The sequence below is a fragment of the Rutidosis leptorrhynchoides genome, chromosome 4, assembly GCF_046630445.1.
Source record: "Rutidosis leptorrhynchoides isolate AG116_Rl617_1_P2 chromosome 4, CSIRO_AGI_Rlap_v1, whole genome shotgun sequence".
Lineage (NCBI taxonomy): Eukaryota > Viridiplantae > Streptophyta > Magnoliopsida > Asterales > Asteraceae > Rutidosis > Rutidosis leptorrhynchoides.
Genome location: NC_092336.1, coordinates 529,221,005 through 529,244,342, shown reverse-complemented (window position 1 = coordinate 529,244,342; position 23,338 = coordinate 529,221,005). Strand labels below are relative to the sequence as shown.

The following is a 23,338-nucleotide window of genomic DNA, read 5'->3' as shown; positions in this document are numbered from 1 at the left end:
TTTTTCTCACTTTGGTAAGAAGCGAACGTTGCAATCCGATGTTCTTTTTCTCACTTTGGTAAGAAGCGAACATCACTAACCCGTAAGCATAACATGCTTCTTTATGTTGCATGTTAGAAGCTCTTTCTAATTCACGAAATCCTATGTTGGGATATGTTGAGTCAAAATAGGTTCTTAACCTGTAGCGTAAAATTGCATTTGGGTTCCCCGTATTTAATGCTTTAAAGAAAACACGGCGTAACTTACAGTCTCCCCAATGTGATATACCCCACCTATCAAAGAAAAGCCTTTTATAAACTAAGGCATTTCTGGAAAGTCTTTCAAATGTTTGACAAGTTAATTTTGCCATAACTAAATGTGCTGATGAATTCTGACCAACTCTAGACAAGATTTCCTCAATCATATCCTCTGGTAGGTCTTCTAAAATATTCGGTTTTCTACTCTTAACGTCCATTTTGTTTTTATACTGTAAAATAGACAAGGATTAGATTCGTAAAAGATAATTAACAAACAATACAAGCAATTTTTACATAGAACATAAAAGTACAAGCACACTATAATACATATAATACACAACATGATTACAACCCTCTAATCTGAATCACTGGTTTCTTCTTCTTCGGACTTGGTTCATTTTTCTAATTTTCTAGGAATATATGGTATTCCTCTAATACGAGCTGTCCTTTTCCATAATGGTTTAGAAAAACCTGATGGTTTAGAGGTTCCCGGGTCATTGTTACATTTTAGGAAATACGGATGTTGTCGATACATATAAAGTTCATCGGGGTTGGAATCGGGTTTCTCTATTTTTATACCTTTTCCCTTATTATTTTCTTTCGCTTTATTAAATTGGGTCGAGGTAATTTCTAAAACATCATCGGAATCCTCATCGGGATCCGATTCATCGGAAAATTGGTAATCTTCCCAATATTTTGCTTCCTCGGCGGAAACACCATTGACCATTATTAACTTTGGTCCGTTGGTTGAGGATTTTCTTTTATTTAATCGATTTACTATAGGTATCAATATTTCTTCCTCCGGAACCTCTTCTTCTTCTGGTTCCTCCTCTTCCGATTCCTCTTCTTCCGGTTCATCCTCTTCCGGTTCCTCCTCTTCCGGTTCCTCCTCTTCCAGTTCCTCTTCGAGAATTTGTGAATCTTCCCAAAATATATTCGACTCTTCATTATTATTAGGTGAATCAATGGGATTTGTACTAGAGGTAGACATCTATCACACAATATCAAACACGTTAAGAGATTAATATATCACATACTATTTACATGTTAATAATATATAGTTTCCAACAAAAAAATGTTAAGCAATCATTTTTGAAGAAAAACACGGTCGAAGTCCAGACTCACTAATGCATCCTAACAAACTCGGTAAGACACATAATGCAATTTTCTGGTTTTCTAAGACCAACGCTCGGATACCAACTGAAATGTCCCGTTCATATTAGATAGTGCTCCAAATGAACATATATTTAGGCGCAATATCCTTCCAATATGTAAAGTTTTCAGTTGTAATTGTTCTATTTTCAATTAATATTCGTTTATATTAAATAAGTGCGAAGACAAAAGGCAAAAATGAAGATTCGAAGACAAAAACGTCCAAAATGCTCAAACGTACAAGATACAATTCAAGTGGTTCCATTTATTGATGAGAAACGTCTAAAAATTACAAGATACAAGTTGCGGAACGCAAAGTACAAGATATTAAATTATACGAAAAAGCGTTCGAAAATCCAGAACTGGAACCTGAGCCAACTATCAACGCCCGACGCAACGGACCAAAAATTACAAGTCTACTATGCACAAGAATATAATATAATATTTAAATAATTATATAAATTATTTATATATTATATATTATATTAAATAACGTCGACAAGCAAATGGCCAAAAGTTGGTGAGCTGGAGTGCGTTACTTCGCGATCTCGGAGCTGGAAGGCACATTTGCTTCGCGATCTCGGAGCAGTCAGAAATCAAAATGCCTATAAAAGGCCATGCATTCTGCCGAGTATCATACACCATCTACAAATCTCTCCCTCTGTTAATATATATATATATATATATATATATATATATATATATATATATATATATATATATATATATATATACATAATATATTAGTTTATTTTTATATTAGTTAGTTTGGGTAATGTAAAGGTTATTTTACGAGTTCTAAAGTCGAAGTTCTGTCCGTGTAACACTACGCGATAAATAATCAATGTAAGTTATGTTCTCCTTTTTAAATTAATGTCTCGTACTTAAGTTATTATTATGCTTATTTGAATAGAAGATAATCATGATGTTGGGCTAAATATTAAAGATGGGGTTATTGGGCTTTGTACCATAATTGGGGTTTGGACAAAAGATCGACACTTGTGGAAATTAGACTATGGGCTATTAATGGGCTTTATATTAAATTAACGATACCTCGTTAATTTAATATAAAGGTTACAATTTGACGTATCGATATATAACCACGTACACTTAATCGGACACGATGGGCGGGATATTTATAAGTACGAATTATTATTCATTTGACTAGACGCGGGGATGGATTAATAGTCACTGGACTCATTAAAACAGGGGTGGATTACATTCAAGGGTAATTGGTGTAATTGTTAACAAAGTATTAAAACCTTGGATTACACACAGTCGATAACCTGGTGTATTCATTAAACAAAGTATTAAGACCTTGTTACAGTTCGAATCCCCAATTAGTTGGAATATTTGACTTCAGGTATAAGGTTAAATTTGCCGAGCATTTTATAATTATGACCGATGAACTATTATGGACAAAAACCAGATAGGTTTCAAATACATCCAGGACAAAGGACAATTAACCCATGGTAATTAATTAAAATCAAAACGTCAAACATCATGGTTACGGAAGTTTAAATAAGCATAATTATTTTATTTTATATTTCATCATACCTTTAATTATCGTCATTTATATTTTGCATTAGGTTTTAATTGTGACTTAAGATATAAAATCGACAAACCGGTTATTAAACGGTAAACCCCCTTTTATATATTATTACTATATATAATATATTTTGTACAAATATAGTTATATAAAAATATAGTACGTATCACCAGCTCCCTGTGGAACGAACCGGACTTACTAAAAACTATACTACTCTAAGATTAGGTACACTGCCTATAGTGTTGTATCAAGGTTTAGGTATATCCCATTTGTAAATAAATAATTAAAACTTGTGTAATTTGTATCGTATTTCGTATTAAAATATATATAGTATATCGTACCTCATGCTGCACACATCAAGTTTTTGGCGCCGGGACCTGAGCCAACTATCAACGCCCGACGCAACGGACCAAAAATTACAAGTCTACTATGCACAAGAATATAATATAATATTTAAATAATTATATAAATTATTTATATATTATATATTATATTAAATAACGTCGACAAGCAAATGGCCAAAAGTTGGTGAGCTGGAGTGCGTTACTTATCGATCTCGGAGCTGGAAGGCACATTTGCTTCGCGATCTCGGAGCAGTCAGGAATCAAAATGCCTATAAAAGTCCATGCATTCTGCCGAGTATCATACACCATCTACATATCTCTCCCTCTGTTAATATATAATATATATATATATATATATATATATATATATATATATATATATATATATATATATATATATATATATATATATATATATATAATATATTAGTTTAGTTTTATATTAGTTAGTTTGGGTAATGTAAAGGTTATTTTACGAGTTCTAAAGTCGAAGTTCTGTCCGTGTAACACTACGCGATAAATAATCAATGTAAGTTATGTTCTCCTTTTTAAATTAATGTCTCGTACTTAAGTTATTATTATGCTTATTTGAATCGAAGTAATCATGATGTTGGGCTAAATATTAAAGATGGGGTTATTGGGCTTTGTACCATAATTGGGGTTTGGACAAAAGATCGACACTTGTGGAAATTAGACTATGGGCTATTAATGGGCTTTATATTAAATTAACGATACCTCATTAATTTAATATAAAGGTTACAATTTGACGTATCGATATATAACCACATACGCTTAATCGGACACGATGGGCGGGATATTTATAAGTACAAATTATTGTTCATTTGACCGGATACGGGGATGGATTAATAGTCACTGGACTCATTAAAACAGGGGTGGATTACATTCAAGGGTAATTGGTGTAATTGTTAATAAAGTATTAAAACCTTGGATTACACACAGTCGATAACCTGGTGTATTCATTAAACAAAGTATTAAGACCTTGTTACAGTTCGAATCCCCAATTAGTTGGAATATTTGACTTCGGGTATAAGGTTAAATTTGTCGAGCATTTTATAATTATGACCGATGAACTATTATGGACAAAAACCATATAGGTTTCAAATACATCCAGGACAAATGACAATTAACCCATGGTAATTAATTAAAATCAAAACGTCAAACATCATGGTTACGGAAGTTTAAATAAGCATAATTATTTTATTTTATATTTCATCGTACCTTTAATTATCGTCATTTATATTTTGCATTAGGTTTTAATTGTGACTTAAGATATAAAATCGACAAACCGGTCATTAAACGGTAAACCCCCTTTTATATATTATTACTATATATAATATATTTTGTATAAATATAGTTATATAAAAATATAGTACGTATCACCTGCTCCCTGTGGAACGAACCAGACTTACTAAAAACTATACTACTCTACGATTAGGTACACTACCTATAGTGTTGTACCAAGGTTTAAGTATATCCCATTTGTAAATAAATAATTAAAACTTGTGTAATTTGTATCGTATTTCATATTAAAATATATATAGTATATCGTACGCCATGCTGCACACATCAAGTTTTTGGCGCCGCTGCCGGGGAGTCGGCGAAACGCTATATTTTTAATTCATTTTTGTATAAATAAATTTATATATATTTTTAGAAAAACAATATAAAATTAAAAAAAAATTAAAAATTAAAACGAACTGGGCGGAACACTGTAGCAGCCTAACCTTTGAACCGGATCCATCACTGTTTAACTCCGCGATCTCGGAGCATCGAAGGTACAAATCGCAGCGATCGCGGAGATGCTCTGACAGCTGATACCTTGGATCATTAATTACATATTTAGGGTTTAATTTTTAATTATTATTATTTTAAACCTAATTAGGATTTATATTTAATATTTAGTTTTAGTTTTTAATTAATTTATATTTTAAGTTTTAGTTATTATTATTTATATTAATATTTTTATAAAATAATAATATAAAAATAATATTTTTATAAAATTTTTATTTTTATCATTTTAGCTAAAATTTGTATATTTATCGTTTAATTCGTAATTTGCATATTTATCGTTCGTAATTAGTTTTAAATTTAGTTTTTGCCGTAGAATTTTTATATTTCTAGATTTCTAAGTTTTGCCGTAAAATTCCTTAAGTGCTTTTTCTTTAGATTAAGATTTATGCGCTTTAGAATTTTGCGACGCCGTTTTAAATTTTAGTGCCTTTTTAAGTTATTGCCGTTTTGGATGTAGAATTCCTTTTAAGTTTCAATACCTTTAGGCGCAACATTTTAGATATAGTTTTAGACTTTTAAGTTTCGACATTTTTCTTTCTTATTTTTATTTTTCGACGTTTTTCGACGCGTAATCTTTTTCTTTCTTATTTCTCGACACGCTAGTTTTTAGGACATAGATTTTATATTTCTTCTCTAAAATTCCAAACGAAAAATTATTTTAAGCGGTTAAATTGATAGACATCCAAATTTTCTGGTTCGTAGTAATAGTTAGATTTGTTAGTGGCGAGTTGTGGGCTTCCGATTTAAAGGGTCCTGGCTACCTGCTGCATCTATTGGCTATTCGAAACGTGGGCAAAATCAAAAAAGTCTATCAATTTGATAACTTATATAATTTTTTATTTATAACTAATAGAATAATTAGCAAATGCACCACATTGTAGCTAAAATTTGGTAATAAGCACATTATGAAAAATTTCGAGAATATTTTGGAAACTCTTTATGACATACGAAATCAATACTCTCAAACGGGTGTTAATGACAATTCGTTCGGTCAATCTTGGATAACGAATGACGAAACAATAACTGGTTGTGATATCTGTGGAGATTATCATTCAACATGGGAATGTTATTATTACGTTCTTATGGAAAATTACGCGCCCACGGAACCTGAGTGGAACGATTATGAGAAATACAATTCAAATTGGGATTATTCCTAAGAATATTTCCAAACTCAACAACCAGAAGACGAGGAAAATTATGTGTCTGAAAATCTTTTAGACAATATGAAAATCAAACTCGAAGAACTCGATGCTCAAAATGAACAAATGAGAGAGTTTGTAAATCGACAAGCTGAAACTATATTAGATTACACACCTGTTAATCTGAGGAGTATTGTGCAAGAAAATCTCATATCGTCGAATTTTAATGAATTCGAGAGCTCCGAAATCACCAACTATTCCGATGATACTTTTTATTCAGCTTTACCAATTTCACAACATATCGACACATTAGCCTCTATCGACGAAATCATCGATCAATCAATGAATGAAGAAGAAGAAGTAAGGGTGACAAATTGGTACTCTTGGGAAAACAATAACGTTGAAAATTTTACCCCCGAGACCAAAATGGAGGAACCGATAAGGACCGTTAATGAAGAAGAATTTGCTTCAATCCAGCCACAACCTTCCAACCCAATATTCTCAATAGACGATTCATCTACCGAAGATGAACTACGAGCTGTAATAAATAATGACACCTCGGATTTTACCCAATTGGGTAATAGAGGTGAAAACTTTGATCCCGAGAATAAACGGAAGGAAATGTTAGGAATTTTCCACCCTATAGTATGTATGTCGGTGTATATCGATCCATTTGACCAAGAACCAGAAAAGAGACATATCCATTTACTAAAAGCTACACTTAAAAAAGAATTAAGTAGTGACGATCGGGTGAGTCTAAACTCTAAACCCATTGATATATTATATACCACCCGAGATGTAAATAACTGGCTCACTATTCTAATTCGTGGAACTTATTCTACTGACTTCACATGTCGTCGGCTAAGTGTGGGGAAGTCTAACCCCACTTAACGTTAAATTCGGGGTTCGGGTTAGCGCATAACTCGTTAATAAAAATGCACGATTAGGGTAAAAGACGTATTTTCAAATATTAGCAAACAGTTCAGAAAAGCAACCGTTTTTGAAGAAAAACATGTGTGATAAAACAAGAAGGAATGAACGATGAGGCGCGCCATCTATCATTCGACGAGCTTTGTAATTAAAAACTGGTATCTTTAACTACTTTTCTACACTAATCACCCTCATGAATTTATAATTATACTCTGATTTCATGCAAATAAGGACATTGCATGATCTCAAGTGTGGGGAAGGGTTATAAATTCTCTCGGGTTTATACTTGGCTTATTTTCTAAATTTTATGAAAATTTGAAAAAATTTCAACTAAATGAATTCAAAATCATGTTTATACATATTTATGAACGATAAAACTAGGTGTTAATGCCGAAATTATTGTTACCTCGGAAAGGACATAAATTGAGAAACAACTAAAACGCTTGAATTTATTTATTAAGATATAAAAAGACGCATGAAAAAAAAGCCAAGTGTGGGGAGAATGTACCAAGTTATTCAATTAAAAACTATCTATCACATGTTTCTGTAAAGTTATTGCAGGTGCTTTTGTTTTGGACTAAATTAACTGTTTTACCCGATGAAAGAAAAGATGGATCTACACGATGAATCAATTCTATCATTAAAAGGAAGTAAAGTCTTCCAAAAAAGACACGCGCTTCTTGATTTAGGTCAAGCAGTTGTATTCCATACCAGTTGTAGAGTCTACGAAAAACCTTGAAAAGTTTTCTCAAAAATCGACTGGAAATCCACGGACCTCAGCATCAAACAGGGTCGCCATGTAGTCAGATTTATCCTAACCATGAGAAGGATTTATCTCGTAAAATGGGAGGGTGCCGTGCAAATTAACTTGATAAGACTAATGAATCAGACCCCCAGAAAGGATAATCTCCTTAAAGATTAAAAATCAGCTTTTAAGCTTGATATTACTCAATCCTTGAGATTGACCTTAAAGATTGAGAATTACACACTCATGGAATTCAATGATATCTAAACTCGAGCTTGAACAAGAAAATATTTTGATCAAAATTACAAACCGATTTGTTTTCTGAAAACCTATTTTCAATGCGTTCATTACATTGAACGTAAAATCCTAGGAATTCACCTGGAATTCATTAGGTCACCTGAATCAAATCGGGTGTCAACCGTAAGAACGGTGGTTGCATAGCATGGTCGGAGACAGGACCTTGTGCCAGACCGAAAAATTATAGGATGATCTTTACTATTGCTCCTACAAAGGATAGTAATAGCATCCGACACATTTTTGGACCATAATCAAATGCATGTCATTAGACATTGCCTTAACAGTTGCTTGTTCATCGCTTTCCTTTACAATCGGACGGTAGTTTGCCGAAAGGTAATATACGGGACAAGTAAACTGGACGTGTTGCTTTCCTAATACAAGGTTAGCAAGTGGGTAACACAAAACTGCAAGTGTTGAGCTAAAATTTTCAAATCTGAAACCCACAAAAATATTTTGCAACACCGGTGAAGGGTTATTCCGGAAAACTTATCTAGGGTAAAAGTTAGATTGAATTTTCAAAAGATCAAATGTTTTCATAAAGATCCAATTTCCTAAAGGATCTAAATTTTTATAGTCATGTGGGACTGTAAACCACAAATGTTACTATCATTGTTTATACCGCCGTATCAAAATCACTGATGTATAAAGTATGAAGAATAAAGAAGTGATTCGTGTGATTTAATTTCAAGTTATGTATTGCTTGAGGACAAGCAACGTTCAAGTGTGGGGATATTTGATAGTGCTCGAAATGAACATATATTTAGGCGCAATATCCTTCCAATATGTAAAGTTTTCAGTTGCAATTATTCTATTTTCAAGTAATATTCGTTTATATTAAATAAGTGCGAAGACAAAAGGCGAAAACGAAGATTCGAAGACAAAAATGTCCAAAATGCTCAAACGTACAAGATACAATTCAAGTGGTTCCATTTATTGATGAGAAACGTCTAAAAATTACAAGAGTACAAGTTGCGGAATGCAAAGTACAAGATATTAAATTATACGAAAAAGCGTTCTAAAATCCGGAACCGGGACCTGAGCCAACTATCAACGCCCGACGCAACGGACCAAAAATTACAAGTCTACTATGCACAAAAATATAATATAATATTTAAATAATTATATAAATTATTTATATATTATATATTATATTAAATAACGTCGACAAGCAAATGGCCAAAAGTTGGTGAGCTGGAGTGCGTTACTTCGCGATCTCGGAGCTGGAAGGCACATTTGCTTCGCGATCTTGGAGCAGTCAGGAATCAAAATGCCTATAAAAGTCCATGCATTCTGCCGAGTATCATACACCATCTACATATCTCTCCCTCTGTTAATATATATATTATATATATATATATATATATATATATATATATATATATATATATATATATATATATATATATATATATATATATATATATAATATATTAGTTTAGTTTTATATTAGTTAGTTTGGGTAATGTAAAGGTTATTTTACGAGTTCTAAAGTCGAAGTTCTGTCCGTGTAACACTACGTGATAAATAATCAATGTAAGTTATGTTCTCCTTTTTAAATTAATGTCTCGTACTTAAGTTATTATTATGCTTATTTGAATCGAAGTAATCATGATGTTGGGTTAAATATTAAAGATGGGGTTATTGGGCTTTGTACCATAATTGGAGTTTGGACAAAAGATCGACACTTGTGGAAATTAGACTATGGGCTATTAATGGGCTTTATATTAAATTAACGATACCTCGTTAATTTAATATAAAGGTTACAATTTGACGTATCGATATATAACCACATACGCTTAATCGGACACGATGGGCGGGATATTTATAAGTACGAATTATTGTTCATTTGATCGGACATGGGGATGGATTAATAGTCACTGGACTCATTAAAATAGGGGTGGATTACATTCAAGGGTAATTGGTGTAATTGTTAACAAAGTATTAAAACCTTGGATTACACACAGTCGATAACCTGGTGTATTCATTAAACAAAGTATTAAGACCTTGTTACAGTTCGAATCCCCAATTAGTTGGAATATTTGACTTCGGGTATAAGGTTAAATTTGCCGAGCATTTTATAATTATGACCGATGAACTATTATTACAAAAACCAGATAGGTTTCAAATACATCCAGGACAAAGGACAATTAACCCATGGTAATTAATTAAAATCAAAACGTCAAACATCATGGTTACGGAAGTTTAAATAAGCATAATTATTTTATTTTATATTTCATCGTACCTTTAATTATCGTCATTTATATTTTGCATTAGGTTTTAATTGTGACTTAAGATATAAAATCGACAAACCGGTCATTAAACGGTTAACCCCCTTTTATATATTATTACTATATATAATATATTTTGTACAAATATACTTATATAAAAATATAGTACGTATCACCAGCTCCCTGTGGAATGAACCGGACTTACTAAAAACTATACTACTCTACGATTAGGTAAACTGCCTATAGTGTTGTAGCAAGGTTTAGGTATATCCCATTTGTAAATAAATAATTAAAACTTGTGTAATTTGTATCGTATTTCGTATTAAAATATATATAGTATATCGTACCCCATGCTGCACACATCAATATTGATTATAAACGTTCCATATTAATTGATTTCGTCACGAACTTTTGACCTCTATATGAGACGTTTTTCAAAGACTGCATTCATTTTTAAGACAACCATAACCTTTATTTTATCGATAAAGGTTTAAAAAGCATTACGTAGATTATCAAATAATGATAATCTAAAATATACCGTTTACACACGACCATTACATAATGGTTTACAATAAGAATATATTACATCAAAAATAAGTTTCTTGAATGCAGTTTTTACATAATATCATACAAGCATGGACTCCAAATCTTGTCATTATTTTAGTATGCAACAGCGGAAGCTCTTAATAATCACCTGAGAATAAACATGCTTAAAACGTCAACAAAAATGTTGGTGAGTTATAGGTTTAACCTATATATTATCAAATCATAACAATAGACCACAAGATTTCATATTTCAATATACATCCCATACATAGAGATAAAATTCATTCATATGGTGAACACCTGGTAACCGACATTAACAAGATGCATATAAGAATATCCCCTATCATTCCGGGAAATCCTTCGAACATGATAAAACAACATCGAAGTACTAAAGCATCCGGTACTTTGGATGGGGTTCGTTAGGCCCAATAGATCTATCTTTAGGATTCGCGTCAACTAGTAGATCGGTTTACTAATTATTAGGCTACCAAGCAAAAGGGGCATATTCGGCTTCGATCATTCACCCATATAATGTAGTTTCAATTACTTGTGTCTATTTTGTAAAACATTTATAAAACTGCATGTATTCTCATCCCAAAATATTAGATTTTAAAAGTGGGACTATAATTCACTTTCACAGATTTTTACTTCGTCGGGAAGTAAGACTTGGCCACTGGTCGATTCACGAACCTGTAACAAATATGTACATATATATCAAAGTATGTTCAAAATATATTTACAACATTTTTAATACGTTTTAATGTTTTAAGTTTATTAAGTCAGCTGTCCTCGTTAGTAACCTACAACTAGTTGTCCACAATTAGATGTACATAAATAAATCGATATATATTATCTTGAATCAATCCACGACCCAGTGTATACACGTCTCAGGCTAGATCACAACTCAAAGTATATATATTTTTGGAATCAACCTCAACCCTGTATAGCTAACTCCAACATTACTGCATATAGAGTGTCTATGGTTGTTCCAAATAATATATATAGATGGGTCGATATGATATGTCAAAACATTTGCATACGTGTCTATGTTATCCCAAGATTATATAATATATTAGAATACATGTATAATACAATATAAGTTATCTAGGATATGATTAATATAAATTTGTTACCAATTTTCACGTAGCTACAACAAGCAAAAATATTCAATCTTGTTTTACCCATAACTTCTTCGTTTTAAATCCGTTTTGAGTGTTTCAAGTTGCTATGGTTTCATATTGAACTTAAGTTTATGAATCTAAACAGAAAAAGTATAAGTTTAAGTTTATAGTCAGAAATACTGGTTACAAGTCATTTTTGTAAAGGTAGTCATTTCAGTCGAAAGAACGACGTCTAGATGACCATTTTGGAAAACATACTTTCACTTTGAGTTTAACCATGATTTTTGGATATAGTTTCATGTTCATAAGAAAAATCATTTTCCCAGAAGAACAACTTTTAAATCAAAGTTTATTATAGTTTTTAATTAACTAACCCAAAACAGCCCGCGGTGTTACTACGATGGCGTATATCCGGTTTTACGGTGTTTTTCGTGTTTTTTGGTTTTAAATCATTAAGTTAGCATATAATATAGATATAAAACATGTGTTTAGTTGATTTTAAAAGTCAAGTTAGAAGGATTAACTTTTATTTGCGAACAAGTTTAGAATTAACTAAACTATGTTCTAGTGATTTCAAGTTTAAACCTTCGAATAAGGTAGTTTTATATATATGAATCGAATGATGTTATGAACATAATTACTACCTCGGGTTTTGTGGATAAACCTACTGGAAATGATAAAAATAGATCTAGCTTCAAAGAATCCTTGGATGGCTTGAAAGTTCTTGAAGCAGAATCATGACACGAAAACAAGTTCAAGTAAGATTTCCACTCGAAATAAGATTGTTATAGTAATAGAAATTGAATCAAAGTTTGAATATGAGTATTACCTTGTATTATAAAGATATATTACTGTAAATAAAAAAGATTTCTTGAGGTTGGATAATCAATTTACAAGATTGGAAGTAAGCTAGCAAACTTGAAAGTATTCTTGATTTTATGAAACTAGAACTTATAGAAATTATGAAGAACACTTAGAACTTGAAGATAGAACTTGAGAGAGATCAATTAGATGAAGAAAATTGAAGGATGAAAGTGTTTGTAGGTATTTTTGGTAGTTGGCATATGAATTAGATATAAAGGATGTGTAATTTTGTTTACTTGTAAATAAGTCATGAATGATTACTAATATTTTTGTAATTTTATGAGATATTTCATGCTAGTTGCCAAATGATGGTTCCCACATGTGTTAGGTGATTCACATGGGTTGCTAAGAGCTGATCATTGGAGTGTATATACCAATAGTACATACATCTAAAAGCTGTGTATTGTACGAGTACGAATACGGGTGCATACGAGTAGAATTGTTGATGAAACTGAACGAGGATATAATTGTAAGCATTTTTGTTAAGTAGAAGCATTTTGATAAGTGTCTTGAAGTCTTTCAAAAGTGTATGAATACATATTAAAACACTACATGTATATACATTTTAACTGAGTCGTTAAGTCGTCGTTAGTCGTTACATGTAAATGTTGATTTGAAACCTTTAAGTTAACGATCTTGTTAAATGTTGTTAACCCAATGTTTATTATATCTAATGAGATGTTAAATTATTATATTATCATGATATTATGATATATTAATATATCTTAATATGATATATATACATTTAAATGTCGTTACAACGATAATCGTTACATATATGTCTCGTTTCGAAATCCTTAAGTTAGTAGTCTTGTTTTTACATATGTAGTTCATTGTTAATATACATAATGACATGTTTACTTATCATTTATCATGATTAAACATAGTGTAACAATATCTTAATATGATTCATATGTAATTAGTAAGACGTTGTTATAACGATAATCGTTATATATATCGTTTTGAGTTTCTTAATTCAATAAACACAATTTTATGTATATAACTCATTGTTAAAATACCTAATGAGATACTTACTTATCATAATATCATGTTAACTATATATATATATAATCATATATATGTCATCATATAGTTTTTACAAGTTTTAACGTTCGTGAATCACCGGTCAACTTGGGTGGTCAATTGTCTATATAAAACCTATTTCAATTAATCAAGTCTTAACAAGTTTGATTGCTTAACATGTTGGAAACACTTAATCATGTAAATATCAATTTCATTTAATATATATAAATATGGAAAAATTCGGGTCACTACAACCCAGACCTAAGATCAATTTTAGAAAAATACTTCGAACCTTGAAGTTGATCAAAAAAATCATCTATACGCGGAAGCGGATAACGGTTTCGAATAGTAATATGATTTAACTCACGATAATCAATGCAAAGTCTCAAGCTACCATCCTTCTTCTTGACAAACAAAACCGGCGCACCCCAAGGTGACACACTTGGTCGAATAAATCCACAATCTATCAATTCTTGTAATTGCTCCTTAAGTTCTTGCAACTCGAGTGGTGCCATACGATAAGGAGCTTTTGATATCGGTTGAGAACCAGGAATCAAATCAATCGAAAATTCAACTTCACGAACTGGAGGTAAACCTTGCAATTCGTCAGGAAATACATCAGGAAACTCTCGAACAACATCAATATTTTCAAGTGAAGGACTCTCGATAGACAAATTCTAAATCGAAGCTAAATAACCAACACAACCATGTGAAATGAGCTTTTGCGCCTTAAGCGTTGAGATAACCTTAATAGATTTTTCAGGAAGATCACCATTAAAGATACAATCGGGTATAGAATGATTTCCAAACAAAATCCTCTTAGAATAGCAATCGATAGTCGCGTGATGCTGAGATAACCAATCCATGCCAAGAATAATGTCAAAGTCATGCATGGTCATAGGAAATAGATTTGCGGGAAACATGCAGTCATTGAATTCCAAACGGCAGTTTTGATACACACGATCTATAATTTCAATACTACCCATTGGGGTAGAGATTGTAAACGGAGTAGACAACCAAGTTGGAGACACTTTCAAATATTTCGAGCTCTTAACAGACACAATCGAGTGCGTAGAGCCAGAATCAAACAGAACGAAGAGGGCACGATGGTGTACAAATACATGACCAGTAATAGTACCTAATCATATCAGGAATGTATGAACAAAAAACTCAAAGGAAATATTTTTAAAATGAAAAGAGATCCGAGTATACCTGTTACGTCAGCAGCCCGAGCAGTAGTCATGGCAAAGATGCGTCCACCAGGAGCTGGAGGAGGAACCCTCGGAACAAACCCAGGTCTAGGATTCTTGCAATCCTTAGCTAAGTGACCAACCTCTCCACAAGCAAAACATGAACCCACACTACGATAACAAACTCTTCCCGGATGATTCTTTCCACAAGTCCCACAAGGTGCATTGGCATTAACACCACCATTTCCGTTACCCCTTTGTTGCCCTTGGGGAAGGTACACTTGTAATTGACCACGGTTATTATTATTTGGCCCATTGTCAATCCTTAGCTGATTTCCTCTGTTAATCCAATTATTACCACGATACCCTTGGTTCCCAGATTGTTAACCCTGTTTGGTAGTCGGTGGCGGCATAGATCATAGTGGTTGTACATTCTTAACCCTCTTATTTTTACCATCATCATTTTTAGTAGTCAAATACTCGGATCACTCCATCTCCAAATTTCGAGCATAATCGGCTGCCTCAGTGTAACGACCCGTCAAAATCGCTATTGACGCGGCACGTTAATCATTGATTCCACAGTGAGGTTTTGACCTCTATATGATACGTTTTGATAAAATATTGCATTCATTAAAATAAGTGACTTTCTAAACATAGAAAGTTATAAACATGTGGGCGAGTGCTTAGGTATAAGCAAAACCCCGAAATACATAAGTCTTTAATTTACAGGTTGACATCACAGTCCAATTATTTATTACACAACACAGTTTTATTTTGAATGCAATAAACTTTGTACAAAGCATGAGAGACTCCATGCAGGCAACAAGCACATCACAGCGGAAGCATTCTAAGGACCTGAGAATAAAACATGCTAAAAAAGTCAACACGAATGTTGGTGAGTTATAGGTTTAATTGCTCGAGTCATAAACATGTATAAAGATAGACCACAAGATTTCATCAAAAGTTTATCAATAGATTCTACGTAACAGAGCACCCTGGTAACTAAACTTAACGCTATAGTGATAATTACCCCATTCGTTTTAATACACGCAAACCAACGTGTCTTAAACTCAAATAACATACGTCCGTTAAAAGGCTAGCGCTCTAGCTCGGACGGGGATGTCAAGCCCTATGGATCCATATACAATTATTCGCGCCCACCAGTCCATATCCTATGTACTGGCAGCTACTAGTTACCAAAGCTAAGGGATTTCCGGTTTAACTCAGTGTAGAATTTAGTATGTACTTGTGTCTTATCGCGTTTAAAATAAATTGCATGCATTCTCAGCCTAAAAATATTTAAAGTATTTAAAAAGGGAGACTATAAACTCACAGTTCAATATTGAGACTCAATATTGTAGGCAAATTGCATAGACGTAATGACGGTAGATGACTGTATGGTTGGCCTTGGATTCAAGAACAATACCCCAAACAATACCCAATATTTCCTTAGCTTAAAGCGGTTTGAAACCCGAATTAAAACACCCTCGAATATACTTTATTATTATTAACTTAAATTAAAATTATAATTATAATTATAAATTAAAATTTATATTACATAAGAAAATATATTTTGAAGTATTTCGTCGAACAAACTGGCCTTTTTATAGTACTTTTCGATTTACTGTAGCTCATGCGATCGCATGAGTTTTCAGTGTTTTTGCCATGTGATCGCATGGCCGCCTTTCCCGTTTTGTTTGCTAGTTCGTCGACATCAAATAGTATTTACTGTAGCAAATAGTGTTTTACTGTAGCAAATAGTGTTTTACTGTAGCAAATCACTGTAGCAAAGTCGTTTTTACTGTAGCACTGTAGCAAAATACGGTTTCACTGTAGCAAATAGTGTTTTACTGTAGCAAATAGTATTTTACTGTAGGAAAGTCGTTTTTACTTGTACATATATATATATACATACATATAATTGTTCATGAATCGTCGAGAGTAGTCAAAGGTAATTGTATATATGAAACAGTTCTAAAATTTTTGAGACTCAATCTAACAGACTTTGTTTAACGTGTCAAAATAATAAATCGTATAGAGAATTGGTTTAAATTAGTCGAAATTTTTCGGGTCATCACAGTACCTCCCCGTTAAAGAAAATTTCGTCCCGAAATTTTTAGTAGTACCTGTTTCATGAGCGATATCAGTGAACAAATGTGGATACTTTTGCTTCATTTGATCTTCACGTTCCCAAGTAAACTCGGGTCCTCGTCTTGCGTTCCAACGAACCCTAACTATCGGTATTTTGCTTTGTTTTAATTGTTTGACCTCACGGTCCATGATTTCAACAGGTTCTTCGACAAAATGGAGTTTATCATTTATTCGTATTTCGTCAAGAGGAATTACGACATCCTCTTCAGCTAAACATTTCTTCAAATTTGACACGTGAAATGTGTCGTGAACACTACTAAGTTCTTGCGGTAGCCTTAATCGATAAGCAACTGCTCCAATTCTTTCGGTGATTTCAAAGGGTCCTACGTACCTAGGACTTAGCTTTCCTCGTTTACCGAATCGTACAACGCCTTTCCAGGGTGACACTTTCAACATGACTTTGTCGCCCACTTGAAATTCTAGCGGTTTTCTTCTTACATCAGCATAACTCTTTTGGCGACTCATGGCCGTTTTCAATCGCTGTTGTATTTGAATGATCTTTTCGGTGGTTTCGTGAATAATTTCTGGTCCAGTAAGTTGTCTTTCTCCTACTTCACTCCAACATATAGGAGATCTGCACTTTCTACCGTAAAGTGCTTCAAATGGCGCTGCGTTGATGCTCGTATGATAGCTGTTATTGTATGAAAATTCTGCCAACTGTAAGTGTCGATCCCAACTGGTTCCAAAGTCAATCACGCATGCCCGTAACATGTCTTCCAATGTTTGTATTGTTCTTTCACTTTGACCATCTGTCTGTGGGTGATAAGCGGTGCTCATATCTAATCGAGTTCCCAATGCTTTTTGTAATGACTGCCAGAAACGTGATGTGAATCGGGTGTCACGATCAGATATGATAGAGATGGGTACACCATGCCTGGAAACTACTTCCTTCAAATATAGGCGTGCTAATTTCTCCATACTGTCTGTCTCCTTTATTGGTAGAAAGTGAGCTGATTTAGTTAGACGATCAACTATCACCCAAATAGTATCATGACTACTTGCAGTCCTTGGCAATTTCGTAATGAAATCCATAGTTATTCTTTCCCATTTCCACTGCGGAATTTCTGGTTGTTGCAGTAATCCTGACGGCTTTTGGTGCTCAGCTTTGACCTTTGCACACGTCAAACATTTGCTTACATAAGTAGCAATTTCTGTCTTCATATTAGGCCACCAATAAAACTTCTTGAGATCGTGGTACATTTTCCCGTTTCCTGGGTGAATTGAGTACCTCGTTTTGTGTGCTTCATCTAGTACTAGTTGCCTTAGATTACCATGTTTTGGTACCCATATCCTATCAGCAAAATACAGGGTTCCATCGGCTTTTACTTCAAGCTGTTTTTCTAACCCTCTGCTCATTTCGCCTTTTTCATTTTCTTCTTTTAAAGCCTCTAACTGTGTTGCTTGAATTTGCTTTGTGAGATCAGTACGAATTGTAATATTCAAAGCTCGGACCCTAAGAGGTTTTACTCTTTCTTTTCGACTTAGGGCATCAGCTACAACATTAGCCTTTCCGGGGTGGTAACGGATTTCACAATCGTAATCGTTTAACAACTCTACCCAGCGACGTTGCCTCATATTGAGTTGTTTTTGATCAAAAATATGCTGAAGACTCTTATGGTCGGTGTACACTGTACACTTGGTGCCATATAGATAGTGTCTCCATATTTTGAGTGCAAAAACTACTGCTCCAAGTTCCAAATCGTGCGTCGTATAGTTCTTTTCATGAATTTTTAGTTGTCGTGAGGCGTATGCGATGACTTTTGTGCGTTGCATTAATACACATCCTAAACCTTGGCGTGAAGCATCACAATAGATCACGAAATCATCATTTCCTTCCGGTAATGACAAAATGGGTGCAGACGTTAACTTCTTCTTTAATAACTGGAATGAGGATTCCTGTTCTGTGGACCAATCATACTTCTTTCCCTTTTGAGTCAATGCAGTTAAGGGTTTGGCGATTCTAGAGAAATCTTGAATGAATCTTCGGTAGTAACCAGAAAGACCTAAGAATTGGCGGATTTGTGTTGGAGTCTTCGGTGTTTCCCATTTACTAATGGCTTTGATCTTGGCGGGGTCAACTTTAATTCCATGTTTACTGACAACATGGCCCAAAAATTGTACTTCTTGTAACCAGAAATCACACTTCGAAAATTTTGCGTACAATTCTTCTTTCTTGAGTACCTCTAGTACCAGTCTTAAGTGTTGCTCATGTTCTTCCTTGTTCTTCGAGTAAATCAATATGTCGTCGATAAAAACAATGACAAATTTGTCTAAATACGGTCTACATATGCGATTCATTAGATCCATGAATACTGCTGGAGCATTAGTCAATCCAAAAGGCATGACTAAAAATTCATAGTGACCGTAACGGGTTCTGAACGCTGTTTTAGGAACATCTTCTTCCTTCACTCTCAACTGATGATATCCGGAGCGTAGATCAATCTTAGAATAAACACTTGATCCTTGCAATTGATCAAACAAATCATCAATCCTCGGTAATGGGTACCGATTCTTGATCGTTAATTTGTTTAATTCTCGGTAATCTATGCACATTCTCATAGATCCATCCTTCTTCTTGACGAACAGAATAAGAGCACCCCAAGGTGAAAAACTAGGACGAATAAATCCACGGTCCGATAATTCTTGCAACTGGTCTTGTAATTCTTGCATTTCTGAAGGTGCAAGTCTATATGGAGATCGGGCTACAGGTGCAGCTCCTGGTATGAGATCAATCTGGAATTCTACACATCTGAGTGGAGGTAGCCCCGGTAATTCTTTTGGAAATACTCCGGGATATTCTCTTACAACCGGCATGTCATCAATGCTTCTTTCTTCAGTATCGATCTTCTTTACGTGTGCCAGAATAGCATAACAACCTTTTCTTATAAGTTTCTGGGCCTTCATACAGCTGATAAAGTTCAGTTTTGAGTTGTTCTTCTCCCCATAAATCATTAATGACGTTTCATCCTTACGAGGGATGCGGATTGCTTTCTCAGCGCAAACAACTTCCGCTCTTGTTTTGGACATCCAGTCCATGCCAACGATTACATCAAAACTTCCTAATTCTACGGGTATCAAATCAATTTTGAAGGTTTCACCAGCGAGATTCATTTCGCAACCATGGCAAATTTTATCGGCTTTTATCAGTTTACCATTAGCTAATTCAATAGTATATTTATCGTCTAGAGGTAATGATGCACATTTTAGTTTAAAACTAAAGTCTTTACACATATAACTTCTATCAGCACCCGTATCAAACATAATAGAAGCTAGTTGATTATTAACGGTAAACGTACCCGTGACAAGATTAGGATCCTCACGTGCTTTACTGGCACTAACATTAAATGCCCTCCCACGTGTGGGTTCTTTGTTCTTCTCCTTATCAGGGCATTGATTTATAAAGTGACCAGACTTCCCACATCCATAACATTTCTTGACATCGGTCGATTTTGTCTTTACTTCAGAAACGGTGGCATAACAATCTTTCGCCACATGTCCTTTCTTGTTGCACTTATCACAGACCACTTGGCAATAGCCTGCATGATGTGTGTAACATCTTTTGCAGAACGGATGAGGTCCCTTATAGTTTGGACTTGCAGTTGCCCCATCTTGTTTACCTTTAAAAGTTTCTTGTTTCTTCAGATGAGTACTTTTGCCCTTATAGTCTTCCCATTTCCTCTTTCCTTCAGTTGTCTTGACTTCGGTAATTGGTGCCTTAATCGAACTCTCTGTGATCTGGTCCATGAGTTGGTGTGCCATTGTCATGGCTTCCTGCATCGTATTTGGTTTGGACGATGTAACATTTCCTTTGATATTGATCGATAAACCGTCAATATACATTTCTATCTTTCGTTTCTCGTTTGGCACCAATTCGGGACACAACAAGGCTAGTTCCATGAAACGCTTTTCATAGTTATTGAGATTCGCGCCGATAACCTTCAGATTACGTAACTCAGATTCCATTTTTCTGATCTCGTTTCGAGGACAGTACTCCTCGATTAGCATCTTTTTCAGTTCTTCCCAAGAGATATCATATGCCGTATCTATTCCTTCTGCTTTAGCATAATTGTTCCACCAAGTAAGTGCACCATCTTGCAACGTGCACGAAGCATACTTTGACTTGTCTCCGTTCGCACAATTACTGATTTTGAAAACGGACTCCATCTTTTCAAACCATCGGGTTAGACCGACTGGTCCCTCGGTTCCACTAAACGTCTGTGGTTTGCATCCTTGAAAAGTTTTGTATGAGCATCCGTTTCGTGAGTTTGTGTTTACGGCTGCTGCTTTGGCTGCTGCTTCGGCTGTTGCTTTTGCTGCCTCGGCTGCAGCAATTCTTTCATTCACACGTTTCTCGACTAGTTGCTCAAACTCAGCATCCGACATTTGAGACATGTTTCTTCAATAAACACAACAGATATAATTTAATCATATAGAATATTATAGGTAAAATGAGTTGTCAATAGTTTAATAATATGAACCGATTATTATAAAAGCCTCTTCTTCTTATTAGCATTTTATAATTATTTCTAGGGTATTACCTACCCGTTAAGTTCATACATAATAGCTAGTACAAGGAATTAACTACTAAAATCCTAATAATATTCCACTATGAAAAATTATAGCGAGTTACTACATTATTATGTAATAATAATAATAATAATAAGTAGTAATAATACAAATAATCATTCCATGCATTTATTATTAATAAACCAAAATAATACAATACCATACAATACTGATATTTTACATATGCTTATTTTACATAACAAGATAGAGTAGCACACATAAGCAATGAAATAGCGCATGGAAGATTTATGGTTGCGAGGTCGTTTATTCAGAACTATCAGAAACTTCTTCCCATTTGGTTCTCTCTGCCAATTGTTTGTGTGCACATGGTCCGACAGACATTCTGGCAGTGTATTTTATTTTTAGTTGGGGTTTTGAGGTACCCGTTGCCTCAGTGGGTTTAATACAATAAGGGTGGTTACGGATCGAATGGTCCTGTTCTTTTTTAATAATTAAGGACATTTTATTATTGTGGTTGTTTTTATTATCTATTGCAAGTTGGAATTTCTCCTTAGTGATCTCTTTTATTTCATTAGCGAAATCCTCCTCCTTACTGATCTCGTCTGATGACGAACTGTCTGAGTCATGTGTAGGAGAATATGATGACGAACTGAAAGAATATGTACCGGTGGTCATGAACCGAAATCTGCCAGGCGTAATCGGCACAACCCGCCCGTCGGCGGTATATCTGGACCAATGTCCATATTTGTTTAGAAATGGACGATCCTCGTTTACTCCAGGGATCATGGGTCCATGCCAACGATACTGTGGCTCTGGAAAACTAAAGCTGGGTGGAGCTGGAATCTCCTCTGGGTTTACCGGGAGTTGAGATTCCCCGGCTAACACAATTTCTTCTTTAATAGGTATTGGAATGCCCTTTTCAGTTGTGGATAGAATAGATTCAGTGTCCGATTCCGAGTCGTACAAAATGATAGGATTAGAGGAAGTCATCTATCACATAATTGAAACAACAATTACGTTAGCATATAAATATATCACATATAATGTTTTTGACCAAATAATAAGCAAAAATCAGTAACAACAGATATGGTCATAGTCCAGACTCACTAATACATCCTAACAATTACCAGTTAAATACACTAATGTAATTTCTGGTTCCCTATGACCTCAAGCTCTGATACCAACTGTAACGACCCGTCAAAATCGCTATTGACGCGGCACGTTAATCATTGATTCCACAGTGAGGTTTTGACCTCTATATGATACGTTTTGATAAAATATTGCATTCATTAAAATAAGTGACTTTCTAAACATAGAAAGTTATAAACATGTGGGCGAGTGCTTAGGTATAAGCAAAACCCCGAAATACATAAGTCTTTAATTTACAGGTTGACATCACAGTCCAATTATTTATTACACAACGCAGTTTTATTTTGAATGCAATAAACTTTGTACAAAGCATGAGAGACTCCATGCAGGCAACA

The 23,338-nt window shown here is 34.1% G+C and overlaps 1 protein-coding gene across 1 annotated transcript in view; it reads right to left on the bottom strand.

The window, feature by feature from the left end:
- Positions 1-23,338, bottom strand: part of LOC139842565 (uncharacterized) — a 63,000-nt gene that overhangs the window by 37,703 nt on the left and 1,959 nt on the right. Inside the window, exons 2-4 of the mRNA XM_071832688.1 lie at positions 15,199-15,515; positions 14,733-15,124; positions 14,429-14,663 (exon numbers count right to left, since the gene is read on the bottom strand). Coding sequence (XP_071688789.1) covers positions 14,429-14,663; positions 14,733-15,124; positions 15,199-15,515 — 944 coding nt within the window. The remainder of the gene's footprint in view (positions 1-14,428; positions 14,664-14,732; positions 15,125-15,198; positions 15,516-23,338) is intronic.